The sequence below is a fragment of the Terrapene carolina genome, unplaced genomic scaffold (genome assembly GCF_002925995.2).
Source record: "Terrapene carolina triunguis isolate 2854851 unplaced genomic scaffold, T_m_triunguis-2.0 Scaffold88, whole genome shotgun sequence".
Taxonomy (NCBI): Eukaryota; Metazoa; Chordata; order Testudines; family Emydidae; genus Terrapene; species Terrapene triunguis.
Genome location: NW_020664439.1, coordinates 30,448,802 through 30,462,809, shown reverse-complemented (window position 1 = coordinate 30,462,809; position 14,008 = coordinate 30,448,802). Strand labels below are relative to the sequence as shown.

Here is a 14,008-nt window from a genome sequence, read left to right as displayed (position 1 = left end):
CCCCCTTCTGACAAAAAAAAAAAAAAAAAAGTTACTACACAACTCTGGGGCAGGGCAGGGGGAACGAAGCCTGAGCCCACCCAAGCCCCATCACCCTGGGCAGGGAAGGCCAAAGCACAAGTCCCAGTGCAGGGGGGGAAAGGGCGCAAAGCCCAAGGGCTTCAGCACCAAGTGGGGGGCCTGTAACATGAGCCCCACCACCCACGGTGGAAGCCCTCAAGCTTCAGCGCCAGGCACGGGGCTCAGGCTTCGGCCCCCCAGCAAGTCCAATGCCAGCTCTGATAACCCCCTTAAAATGGGGCCACAACCCACACTTCGAGAACCACTGCAATAGACCATGCTGTACCTCCCAGGTCCCCCCGTACTCATCCCCATCCCGCGAACTCTCGCCTCCCCACCGCAGGTCCCCCACACACCTTTACCCAGGGGACACTCCCAACCCTGGAGGCCCACCCGGCTACTCCCCAAGAGGCAGACCCGGCCCGGACCCATTGTCCCTACTCCCTAGCCCCGGCACGGCCCTGGTCTCACCCACCGACCCCCGAGCTAACATGCCCAGCTCTCTTGCTCCGTGCGGCGCGGCGCGGCGGGCCGGAAGCTCCCGCGCGAAGCCAAGCTCACAGGCAGGGCTCTACCACACACAGCAGCGGGGGCTGCACCTGCAGAAGGAAGCGAAACCCGTCCGCACTGACCGAGGCCCGCTCAGCACTGCCCCCAAGCGCCCGGGGGGGGGGGGGGGGGGCGATGACCGCAGATCTTGCCCTACAGCCGCACGGGGCCACGCTTCGCTGTGACTAGCTGAGCTTCTTTTAAAAAGCGAGCGGAATGGCTCGGCCAATCAGGTGCCATTGCTCCCGTTCTTAAAAAAACCTTTGCAGGCCATTGGCTGTCGGCAAAGGCGGGGGCGGAGCTACCCTGACAGTCTCGCTGAGCCGGGGCGGGACATGTGGTCGCACCTCAGAATGCGGCCCCTTAGCGTTAACCACAGGCTCCGCGGCCGCGGATTGGCTAAGAAACCGCAAGGGAAGGTCAGCTCAGCCTTGCTTGATGTAAACAACCATCGGCCCCGCCTCCGCCCTGTTCTCGCGGGAGTTCGGCTACGGCCGGGCCCGAGACCCCCAGCTCTGCCGGAAGGAACCCGGACGTTGAAGCTGAGCTGGGAAGGGCCGAGTGCAGCGCGTGCACGGGGTAGCGGGTGCTGGTGAGTAAAGGGGCCCGCGCGCCGCCGGGTGGGAGAGGGGCGCGGGATCGGCGGGAAGGGGTGGGCGGAGACGGAGCGGGACCGGCCCGGCTTGACACGTGTCTCCGCGTGGGCTGCCCAGGCACAGAGCCCTTGCAGGCCCGCACACGCCGCCCCGGGCCTACCGGAGCCTCGCGCCCTCCGCCTGTGTGCGCGGAGAGACCCGTGTGCCGGGCCGGGAGGGGGAGCCCTGCGGGTACCTCGCCGCCGGGGTGCCCCGAGCCCGCGCTGACCCTGCTCTCCGCCCTCCCAGGAGCCGTGTGCCCGGACATGGAGTACATGAAGGAGCCGGTGGCCCCCAGCCAGGGGAACATGTAAGTGACACGGGCCTGGCGCTGCCCGCGGGACGCGGTGGGGCCGCGGCGGAGTTATGGGGTCGGGTTGGGTAGGACTGGAGCGAACTGCCCGGTCTCTTGTGAGGCCCTGGCGGGGTCCCCGGAGCCCCTAGCGGGGAGAGGAGGGGAGGGCAGGAAATGGAAGCTCGGACCTCTCTGAAATTCCCTGCGAGGGGAGCCCGTGGAGAAGGGCCACGAGTCGGGAACCTTTCCCCAGCGCAGCCGCTACAGGCGTCGCTTTCCTCTGGTGGGCTCGAGATGGGTTGGCCATTGGTCACTGACACCCTGGGGGGATCTGGGTCTTCATTTCAGGCCAAACCCATACAACCTTCCAGACTAAGTGCCCAGTGACAGGATGTATTGATGTGTGTCCTGCCTGGCAGCAGGCCTTCCTCCCCTCACAACATTTTTCTTTGCCTTTATACCTCTCACTCCCCCCAAGCATGGTGCTTATTTTTCCTTTGTTAATTCTGCTTCATTTACTCAAGCCTGTGCTGCCAGTGTGGCATCCCAATCCCACCAAACCCTGCGAACATGTGCGTGGCATGTTTACGAACTCAGGTGGATATCACAGAAGGAATCCCCAAACAAGTCACAGTTCACTTCTGCAAACAGTGTGAGAGGTATGATATGATTACACTGTAGGTTTTAGGCTAATATGTCACTAAAATGTTTAATTCATGATATTTTCATTAATATCATAAGCGATGGTTGGAAACGACCAAGTCTATATTCATAGAATGCAAATGTCTGTTTTGACCTTATTTGGTACTTTTTTTTATTATTATTATTTTTAAGGCTTTTCTTTTGCAGAAGCAATATTAATGATTCTGGGATATGGGCCCACATGTAGAAAAAAGTAGATGGCTTAAGTAGTTTCTGAAGGAAAAAGTGGGTGGGTCAGAAGTGGGGAAAAGTTCAAGTACTGTACCTCTGAAGTATATGGATCTTAATGTTTTCTTATGGAAGCACCAGTTTTGGGTTTATAGTAAACATTTTGTTTTACTAAATCTAATAATGTTTGAAATAAACAGTGATCTCTGAATAATTTAAATCATTGAAAGTTTTCCCTTATCTCAGATATCTTCAGCCTCCAGGAACTTGGGTTCAGTGTGCCTTAGAATCAAGAGAACTTCTTACTTTGTGTCTTAAAAAAATCAAAGCTTCGCTTAGTAAGGTTAGTCACTGAATTGCATTTGCACTGTATAAAATAAGATCTGATTAACTTGTATAGACTTTAGAACTTTCTGGGTAGTTAGTCACATTTACCCCTACCATATATCAGTTGATTCATGTTAAAGATGGAGGGTGAAATCCTGACCTCATTGAAGTCAATAGTAATGGGGAGGAGGGATAGCTCAGTGGTTTGAGCATTGGCCTGCTAAACCCAGGGTTGTGTGTTCAATCCTTGAGGGGGCCATTTAGGGATCTGGGGCAAAAAAAATAGTTGGGGATTGGTCCTGCTTTGAGCAGGGGGTTGGACTAGATGACCTCCTGAGGTCCCTTCCAACCCTGATATTCTTAAAAAAAAAAGAAAAAAAAAATTCTAAAACTCCCATTGACTTCAGCGAGGCCAGGATTTCACCCAGAGTTTGGAGCTAGATCTGGCTAATACAAACAAAACACATCCCTAAAGAAAACATTTAGTTACTGAAATTAATTTCCACTGTTAAACCAAACAGTTATATTATGCATTTGACAATCATGTTAGTATTACCAGATATTGTAGGGGTGGGCAAACTTTTTGGCCCGAGGACCACATCGGGATTGCAAAACTGTATGGAGGGCTGGGTAGGGAAGGCTGTGCCTCCCCAAACAGCCTGGCCCCTGCCCCCTCAAAACCTCACCCCCATCAAATGCTCCCTGTCCCCTGACTGCCCCAATCCCATCCACACTCCTGACCCCTGACAGGCCCCCCGGGACTCCCACACCTATCCAACCGCCCCTTGTTCCCCATCCCCTGACCGCCCCCCTCCCGGCCTCCCTGCCCCCTTACCATGCCAGAGCCAGCCGCTGCCCAGCCGGAGCGGTGGCGGTGCGGCAAGCTGAGCTGCAGGGGAGGGGCCAGGGGCTAGCCTCCCAGCCAGGAGCTCAAGGGCCAGGCAGGATGGTTCCATGAGCCGGATGTAGCCCCGGATCATAGTTTGCCCACTTCTGAGATATTGGTTGGTCTTGTGCCACCACATCGCAATTTGGACTAGGAAATAGACTGGTTAGGTTTTAACTCTCTTTTATTTACTTGGTTAAATTTATAGTAGTACACAGTAAAGTAACAATTTCAGTAAGCCTTTTTTTTTTTACATTGATTTTTAAGTAACTGGCAGTTTGTTACTTGACAATTTGCAGTGAAAAGCACAAATGGCAGTAGTAGTATTTCTATGTCAGTGGTTTTAGATAGAAGGAATTTTTTCAATGTAATTATGTGGAGGTGTAGCATGAATTGGGTTTGATTGGGTTTGTTGTACTGCTGAGCATGTTTCTTAGACATCGTCCAGTCCTCAGTTGCTGATGGTGTACTTTGTAACTCATTACCTGAAGCTTGTGTTCTTAATGCTTAACTTTTCATGCTTTAAACATGCATGTTAGAGAGTCTGACAGTTTATCAACTATAGGATAATGAATAAGGCTCTCTGTTTCTATTGACAGGTGCGGCTGATTGAAGCAAGCTTTGTTTGGACTGAACCACATTCCAGGAGACTTAAAATAAAGCTGACAGTACAAAAAGAGGTAATTGAGATCCATTGCACCTCTTATAGGTTTTTTCTAAGCACTATTTTAGGAGACAAATACAGTAGCATACAGAAAGGCAATTCTCTGTTGGCTGGTGGAGGCCAAGCATGTTCCAGAGGTTATTTGCTTATCTTGGAGGAAGATGCTGATTTCACTGTGCCTAAAGCCTACAAATGGAGCAGTATTGACGGTGGCCTGAGTCAGGCATTTTGCTTTCTCCGCTGCAGGGAGCAAAGGTAATCATATGCAGGCAGAGAAGTTAATGAAAGATTCAACCGTCTAAAGAGGCAGGTTTATAATAAAAAAAATTGCCTGCTTGTGTTCATAAGTTAACTTTGTTTTTTAAACACGTTCAAATATTATTTGATTTTCATTTTCTGAGTAATTATTTGGAAAATTGAGGTCTTTATAAAAGCATGACATTTATGTTCCTTGAATAGTACTGCCAACCTCCATGCATAGCATAACAATGGCTGTCAAGTAATCTTGCTATATCAGTTACTTTGAACTATAATATACCGGTACTAATTTTTGGTTGAATATTTGCATCAGGGATGTAAACTATAAAATGGTACCATCTTCAACCAGAAGAAAGGACATTTGTAATCATTCTTAAATTTAAATTTGATTCTGCAGGTGATGAATGGAGCAATCCTTCAACAAGTGTTTGTGGTGGAGTATGTTATTCAGCCTCAAATGTGTGATGACTGTCATAGAGTTGAAGCTAAGGATTTCTGGAAAGCAGTGGTTCAAGTCAGACAAAAGGTAAAAACAATACTAATGTTCTTCAGTATCCATCTAGTTCAGTAACCTGTCAGGTGACCAATACTGAATGCCTTCTTTTGAAACGTAAGCTTCTCACAATGCATCTGGTCAATACAGGAATATTACAGTCTGCAAAAATAAGGTGGAAATCTTTCCCTCACCCCAGCCAGTCTGTTCTCTGAGGCATGAACAGTAATGGCCCTTTCACATTGTATCCCAATTAAAGTAACTGCAGATGTTTCACTAGCCTTCTTTGTGCTATTCTGTATCCCCTCTTGGTCTTTTTTTCTAAACTAATCAATCTATGGCCTGGGCTACACTGGGCGGGGGTTCGAACTAAGATAACACAACTTCAGCTATGCTATTCGCGTAGCTGAAGTCGAAGTATCTTAGTTCGACTTGCCTGGCCATCCTCCCAGCGGCAAGTCGACCGCCGTGGCTCCCCCGTCGACTCCGCTTACTCCTCCTGCCGAGATGGAGTACAGGCATCGATTCGGGGATCGATTTATCGCGTCTAGTAGTATAGACATACCCTATGTTAGCAACTCTTACTCTCCTCTTATCCAAAACATTTAAGCCTATGCTTCCCAGCGAACCAAGCCAGTAGCTGGGAGAGGGGTCCCATATAGACAGGTAAACATCCTTCCCGATCTGCCTCTTTGGCTTGCATCTTCATGTGCCACGCAATATTCAATATTGACATGCTTGGATGGAGGACCGGGGACTATGGAAGAAGCATGTAGAGGTGATATTAGCTACTTACCCTCACCCACCCATAAGGAAAGGAGGAAGAAAACCCTGCTTCTCTCTGTTTCCAGCTCACCTGGCTTTGGGGGAAGGGATGAGAATATCTGTTTCCTGGCCTAAAAGGGTGAGCATCAGAACTTAAAGTGAACATGAACCATCAATCTCATGCATATTGCTCTTACAAAAATGTTTAAGACACATTTTTAAAGTTGCAAAGTCAATCAGGTATTTAGGAAATACCAGAATTAAGGTTGCCAGCCTTGTACATATGCTCCAAAGTATGGGGCCACCAGAGCTTTTCAAAGAAAAGGTCACCAGAATTACTTTAATATTGCAAAACTAGTTTTTCCCCTGCCTTGTTTTTGAAAATGACTGAACCCTTTTGGCTGAAATTAAAAAATAAAAATATATCAGCCAGAGGCAGATTCTTGGCATGGAAGTTTCAGCCCAAACAGTAAAGGTCAGCGAAATTATAAGCAGCTAAAAACAGGGTCTTATAATGGGAAGTGCTGGGCAATCTTAATAAGTGATGCTACCAGCCCCGCCTATAAGATAGTGGTATTGAAATATTTTCCTTATTCTCCAGCCTCCTCCTAACATTAGCTGACCTCGTTTCCTTTTTTGACCCTAGCCATACAGTGAGCTAACACCTACATCTTTTTTCCATAAATCTAAAACTAATTCAGATATAGTGAGTGTCTGAGCGTCTAAGTTGCACCTTCTGATATGTTTTATTTTGCACCTGTCTGGCAGGCATTTCATATGTCATTGTTAAGGCAGGTTATTTGTCATGCTGTCACAGGTTGTCATGAATTCTTCAATTTTTGCTTTTCTTAAACTTCACTACAACTGGAGAGCCACTAGTTTTTATTTAAAAAATATGGTTCTAGCCATTTTGGTTGTAAAGGTAATCTTCTAAACATGAAAATATAACATGATGCTGTCTTGCTCAGTCCTACCAATATGTAGAGCTTCTCTAGAGGCTGCACCTTTGCCTTTATGTAAAAATTCTAAAACCTTGTAAGAATGTAAAATGTGCTTTATTAAAATAAGACCTGATATCATTTAAGAATGTTTTTAGATTTTCCTGCTTGAAAATAATGTTTAGGACACTTAATATACTTGAAAAATTTCTCAGACTTTTTAACTGCGTTTGTGACTACTTCACTTTTTGCTAGGAAAAAGCAGCAGGAAGTGTTTTGTTTTACCCCAATATTTTGCTTTGACCAACAGCCAGTTTCAGTCATTCTGTTGCTCAGACACTAATGGGTATGTCTACACTGCAGCTGGAACTGGGCCTTCCAACCAGGTATACAGAGATGCTAAATCCACTCAAGCTAGCCGTATAGATGTTTCATCATCAGTACAGTCCAGCCACCCAAGTACGGACCTGGGGGGTCGAGTGGGCTTGTACTCAGCCAGCTAGCCAGTGCCACAAATGTTCACATGTCTACCCAGGCTGGCAGGCACGCTCCCAACTGCAAGTATTGTAGACGTACCCTTAGTTTTGTACAGTCCTTTTGTGATTCCTTACAGGGCTGCCTAAAACTTGACTAGTCTAAATAATCTTGTTCTTAGCAGACTGCCTGCTGGCTGTTTGCATCCTTCTGAAACTGTTCTGCTTCTAAAGTGGTGGAAAACACACTTCCTAGAGTAGACAATCTCTAAGCTATGCAGTGTTTGATAAGGTGAACAGATAAATAAACTAAACATTTGAATAGCTTGGTTTTTATAAATGTCCATATTTGCATTTCTTTAACCAGTATTCAAGTTCACCACTTGAGAAAAGGAAGTGAATGGGTGCATACTACAATTTTAGTGCCATGTAGCTCATGGGGCTAGTTGATTTTTTTTTTTTTTTTTTTAATCATTTTGGTTTTTTAATATCAGTTAAATTAATCCCATTAGAATCAGAAAGATGGGTTATTTATAATTGTTTAGGATCTAATTTATTGAAAAATCAATATTACAGAAGCAAGATATAAGAGTAAATAAGAAATAGAGGTTTAAAAGCAACACAGGAAGGCATAAATAGAGCAGTTGCTTGCACACTTATGTACATGTATGGTAAATTTTCAGTAGTTCTCTTGTAATAAAGATTTAGTTCAGTGTCTAAACTTACTCAGTTTCCCCATTTGTAATTTTGGGATAATGATACTGACCTCCTTTGTAAAGTGCTTTGAGATCTACAGATAAAAAGCACTATATAAGAACTATGTATTATTATTTCTGCTTCAGTTGATCATTCCATGTTAATGGTTACCCTGTTGATGCGTTTACAGAATATTTGAAGGTTGTTAAATTTTCATAATGTAACCTTGATTTGACTTTTTAACTTTAGACTCTGCACAAAAAGACTTTCTATTATTTGGAACAATTGATTTTAAAACACAGGCTTCATCAAAATACTCTTCGGATCAAAGAGATTCATGGTAAGAGAAGTGGCTTGCCAATAATCTTTACGTAAAATGACTGAAGTAATCGAATTTGGAAGTCTGTGTTGGGCCTGAAAAATAAGTACTAGTATTCAATTTTTGTGCACATTGATTACTTACAGGAATGACTTAGATGCCTAATTTTGAATATATAGCCCATTATTTTATGGTGAAAAATACTATATTGTACTTTAAATAGGTATCTTCATGTAGCTGTGTTTTCTTTAAGATGGCCTGGATTTCTATTATGGTTCAAAGCAACATGCCCAGAAGATGGTAGACTTTCTTCAGTGTACAGTTCCTTCCAGGTATTTTGCCATAGTTTATCACATTCTAACTCAGATTTTCAAGAGCTGTTGGAAAATTACTTTGTTGAACCTTTATCTTAAAAATCACATGTAAAGTGCAGAACCAGCAGTTCTCTGTTGTAATTACAAAAGATTCATCCCATCTAAGTCTCCAAATTTTTCCATCAGCTGAGACATCATGCAACTAACTCTTTTGTCCATTGTCCTGTTTTCCATGTTATTCCTAGTTTTCTTGTGATATGAAGCCATATCTTTGCAAGTCTTTTTCTACTACGATATTTTGTGCTGATAGAATGAATTATCTTCTGTATATTTCTTATGCCTTGTTTTGCTTCTTTAAAGTTTTACTTATGTTTTTTAGATCAAAATCATCCCAGCGTTTGATTTCTCATGATATTCATAGCAATGCCTACAATTACAAAAGCACTTTCTCTGTGGAGATTGTTCCAATATGCAAGGTAGCTTTCCTTTATTTTATTTTTTTATTTTTTTTTTTTTTTAAGGGATAAAATATATTACCAACTTACAATGGCTGTAATTTACATTTTTGATCATGATGAGGCAGGATTTTTTTTTTTAACAGGATCTTTTAAGGTAAATGCATTCTTAGTGAAAAAAGCTCTCATCAAGCATTCCATTAGCTTGAAAAGTATTTTAAAAAGTGTGCTCAAAATCATTTTGGAAGGGGGTAGAGTGCTTGTTTCTCCATATTTCTGGCTGAAACCAGCACTTACAAACCCAGTGTGCAACATATTTGTATAATTAATCAAAAGCAAAACCAATGCACCTCAAAATTTACATGCTAAATTTCATCCCATGGTAGAATTTGACTGAAAAGTTTGGTGCACAATCGCGTGAAGTGTTTGAGAATTTCCATGTTCACTTTCAGATATCTTCCAAACTGGGTTTTTGGCTCATATCACTGAAAAGCAGATTTACCTATGACCTTCAAAGTGCACCTCTGTTCTGTATTGCTTAACACGTAATAATGCTTTTTTCGCTGGCTTTCGAGAGGATTCTTGTATAGTAGGGCTTATGTAATAACACCTTTAAATATTAAAGTAAATACATATCCCAATGCACTTGAAACATACCCTTGTGTTTCCATGCATTATGTATTCATTTGCACTTCTTTGATTTACATGTTGAAAGTTTGCTTGACCCAAATGAAGATGATCATTAGCAGTAGTAGTGGTTGTCAGGGTGTTATGTGGGTTTGTCTTGGTCCAGTAGCACGAGAAGCAAAATATAGGCAAAACATAAACTTCTGTGCAAGTTAAAAAAAGTATAACTGCACCCAAGTGTGAAAAGCTCTTCTGGGCAGGGATAGTCTTGGTATGTGTTTATACTGAGCCTAGCACAGTGGGGCTTTAATGAGATTTTGATTAGCCCCTTTGGGTACTATTACAATATTTATATTAAAAATGGGGGTGGTTATCTGTAGATAATTGAGGTCTGTATTTTAGACAATTTGCCTGAAAATATATCCAAAATAGCCTAGTCATTTGGGTAGTTAAGAAAAATATTGCTGCTCACTAATTGAGCCCCACTGAATATGTACTATAGTTAGTTAGTGTAAAACATCTTTTCCACCTTTGAGCATTTTTGCTAATTTAGGAGACAGAGACCTGCACTACTGACTTCTTACTTTATACCCTGAGAAAACTTAACTAATGTTAATCCCTGAAAAAGTAAAGAATGATCCCTGGAGAAACCTTATCTTTCCTCAAGTTTACAGAAATATCCAAAACTTTCTGATAAGTAGGAGAACCATGCAAAGTGCACTATGCAGATGGACAATGTCTTCCTCCTTTGTTCCACTGAAGGTTGGGAAAAATGACTTTGTGATGTAACTAAAAAGCTATTTTCTTACCAAGTGTCAAAGTTTTACCATGGAAACGTTAGAAACTCACTTCTCAACCACACAGTATTGTGGAAGTAGATTTCCCCTCATCCCCCCCAGTTGTTTGTTCATAGCATCTATGTTGAATGGTAATAGTGGTTGTTCTCAAGCTCAATTTAAGGACTTGTTTAAAAAAGTTTTAGTACTTTGCTAAAAATCTAAATATAACTAAAAACAAGAAAACAAATGTGTGCAATTTTGTCTCTTGCTGCACAGGACAATGTTGTATGTCTGTCTCCAAAACTGGCACAGAGCCTTGGGAATATGAGCCAGATTTGTGTGTGCATCAGAGTAACAAGTACCATCCACCTCATTGATCCCAACACTCTGCAAAGTAAGTTGGGGGAGGGGAGTTATTATTATTTTTTCCCTTGAGAGTTAATCCTGTTGTCTAGTAGTAATTCTTCTGTTGGCATTGTTCTTACTGAATGTTTTCCTGATGCGCATCTTGTGTTTCAGACCTTAATTTTGAAAGATTAAATCAGTCTTCTCATTGCCAAACAAATTAATGGCAAACTAAGAAATTAATCTCTTAGCCCCTGAATTCTCTACTGTCGTATACAAAGTGTACCACAAATTAAAGAATTACAGACGGAGTCCTTGCAGAGGCTGTCTGGATGATTCTTTCCTTTTGTCACCTTGCTGTGCCACGTAAGCCGTGTCTACTTTAGAAAGGGTTTACTGTTATAGCTCTACTGGCCAACTCTGATAGTTGAGTTCTATATTGCCGGTGTAGTTTATACCAGAAGAAAACTGTCTACATTAGGGGTTTTGCCAGCATAGGTGTGTCAGTTAGAAGTGACTTTAAGTGTAAACTAGGCCTTAGTCTATCATAGACAAATTCCTTTAGAATTAAGATGGAGATACAGAATGCTAACTAACTTGTGACTCAGGCCAGGTCTGCACGAGGAGCACTTTGCGGGAATAGCAATACCAGTATATTTACCAGCAAAGCACTCCTAGTGGGGGTGTAGCTTATTCCCGTCTTCCCTTCCCCTCTTAACAAAATAAGCTATACTGGCAAAAGTACAGTTTTGTTGGTATAACTGCATCTACACTAGGGACTCTTGTCAGATCACACCCTGATTTTGACAATGCTACGTCAGCAGTAGTTTATAGTGTACATCTGGCCTCAATGCATCTACTCTGTTGAAGTGTAATATCACTGATCATTTGGCAGTTGCCTTGATTTTTGGCTTAGTAATGCATATTTTGTATGTGGAGTCTGAAAGCAATTTTCCTTTGCCCACAAAGGTCTGTATTTGCTCTTTCAGTTGCTGACATTGATGGAAACACTTACTGGCGTCACCCTTTCAATAGTTTGTTCCATCCAAAGCAGTTGGAGGAGTTCATTGTAATAGATATCACCAGGGTCCAAGAGAGAAAACAAGGTGCAGGTGCAGGGATGAGATCAAACAAAGTAAGAGTTTATTTGCCTTATTTACCACTTCTGGAAACCTGGTTCCTTGTCTGGAATTCTGTTTTGGCTCACTCGATGTTACAAAACAAACTGCACACTTTTCCAAATGTATCCAAAAATTTTCTGACTATTGTTAGCTGGTGAAGCCCTCCCCTAAGAAAGGTGCAATATATCATTCTCATTCATTGGGAATTGCATACACATCACATGAATTCCCTTTTCAAAAATTATTTTGCTTCAAAATGAAGTTAAAATTTGATTTTGTTATAAGCTTCTTACTCTTAGGTTAATATTTTAGGTCACAGTTTAGTAATGAAGCATTTTATGCAGTCCAACACTTAGAGGATTGTGGATACCAGCTAAGATTATTTATAACTAAATGAACCATATTTGACAAATATATTGACAAATATTCCACCTGATTGCCTAGGTCAAATTAGTACTAGGGACTGGTGTTCGGAAGTCCATTCACCTCTCTTACAAGTTTTTTATTACAGATCTTGTAGCAATTGTTCTTTCTTAATAACACAAGACTGTGGCTTGGCACTTTGTCCTGCTTAGAGACTTCTATGTAACAATGCCTAACCTTTGGTTTGCTGCTCTTAAATTGTTATATTTCCTTACCAAACAATATTGCTTGTTCCAAAAACTCTGTGGTACATAATCAAGTAAAAACAATCCTTGTGATCATATTTATAGGAGGAAATCTAAATGGGATGTGTGAAAATTTCCCATTGTTTCCATTTGTTTGTCTTTAGTAAAAAGGCAATCATTAACGATAAGGAAATGGAAGTTGGATACAGAAGAAGCCAGTATTGTTACTGATGCAATATCAAATGTTACATAATACAGCAATAGACGTGTTTTAATTGTGCAGCAGCAAATGAAACTATCTGCATCTCATTACAAAAATGTTTATTTCCATTTCTCAAGCACACTCTTGCTGAAGCCTGGGTACAGAAAACCTCAGAGATGAATACAGATAATCAGTATTTCTGCCGCACTCACTTGGGGCACCTTCTAAATCCTGGAGACCTAGTCTTGGGGTTTGTATTGATATATGCTATTTTCAATCAATATTTGATTGACTGAGACAGATCCTGCAGGTTAATAAAATCTCAACTTCCTGTAACACTGACCCCAAAGTTACAAGGCATGTGGGACAGGAAAGATCTTATTATTCTGTCATTGTGGAAAAGGGTTTTGGGCTGGTAGAAGAAGAGAGGTGGCTTCTGTTTTTAAAGTGTCCGTTTAAACCAGTGGTTCTCAAACTGTGGATCAGGACCCGAGTGTGGGTTGCAACCCCGTTTTAATGGGCTCGCCAGAGCTGGCATTAGACTTGCTGAGGCCCAGGGCCAAAGCCCGAGCCCTTCGACTTCAGCCCTAGGTGGTGGGGTTCAGGTTACAGGCCCCCTGCCAAGGGCAGAAGCCTTGGGCTTCAGCTTCCCCCCAGCCCACTCGGAGTGGCAGGGCTCGGGCTTCGGTTCCCCCTCCTGGGGTCATGTAGTAATTTTTGTTGTCACACAGGGATCGTGGGGCAATGAAGTTTGAGAACCCCTGGTCTAAACCAAAACTTGTAAAAATGGCACCTTTTGACTCAGTACTGCTGCCTGTGCATGTTCAGAATTGTATCTAATTACAGTTTTTTCCACTTTTTGCCATGGTTAGAGCTGAAGAGCTAGCACAGCTGTGGGAAGCTGATCTGGATTCAGCTCAGGCTCATGCTTTACCAACAGAATTGTGAACTGTTCTAATTTTAAAATTAGAAGTGACAGAAAATATGAGGGTGGAGAAGAGGCCCTTGGACATGGCCAGGAAGAGGTCATTGGTGACCTTAATGAGAGAGGTCTCAATGGCATGGAGGGACAAAAGCCGGAGTGGAATGGGGTCAGTCAGCTAGCAGTCAATCAAAGCAATGAGCATATAGAATGCACATATGACAAACACACTGCTTAGACATGGAGAGGCTTGGGGGGGGGGGGGGGGTTTCTAAGATGCCAAGGTAGTGACATGTTCAAAGACCAAGCATGTTGGAGTGTGTCAGAAGTCAAGACGGGATGGAGACAACAGAACAGGTTGAAGGGTATGCTCTGCAGCTTGATAGCATGTCATGTACTTGATCATT

General features: G+C 42.9%; 1 protein-coding gene across 1 annotated transcript in view; it reads left to right on the top strand.

The window, feature by feature from the left end:
* Window positions 1–1,113: 1,113 nt before the first annotated feature.
* The window catches only part of NMD3 (NMD3 ribosome export adaptor), a 16,657-nt gene continuing 3,762 nt past the window's right edge, over window positions 1,114–14,008 (top strand). The window contains exons 1-12 of the mRNA XM_024214902.2: window positions 1,114–1,201; window positions 1,494–1,554; window positions 2,064–2,198; window positions 2,656–2,752; window positions 4,222–4,302; window positions 4,942–5,070; window positions 8,159–8,249; window positions 8,482–8,560; window positions 8,922–9,018; window positions 10,680–10,797; window positions 11,738–11,883; window positions 12,817–12,929. Coding sequence (XP_024070670.2) covers window positions 1,511–1,554; window positions 2,064–2,198; window positions 2,656–2,752; window positions 4,222–4,302; window positions 4,942–5,070; window positions 8,159–8,249; window positions 8,482–8,560; window positions 8,922–9,018; window positions 10,680–10,797; window positions 11,738–11,883; window positions 12,817–12,929 — 1,130 coding nt within the window. The 5' untranslated portion in view covers window positions 1,114–1,201; window positions 1,494–1,510. The remainder of the gene's footprint in view (window positions 1,202–1,493; window positions 1,555–2,063; window positions 2,199–2,655; window positions 2,753–4,221; window positions 4,303–4,941; window positions 5,071–8,158; window positions 8,250–8,481; window positions 8,561–8,921; window positions 9,019–10,679; window positions 10,798–11,737; window positions 11,884–12,816; window positions 12,930–14,008) is intronic.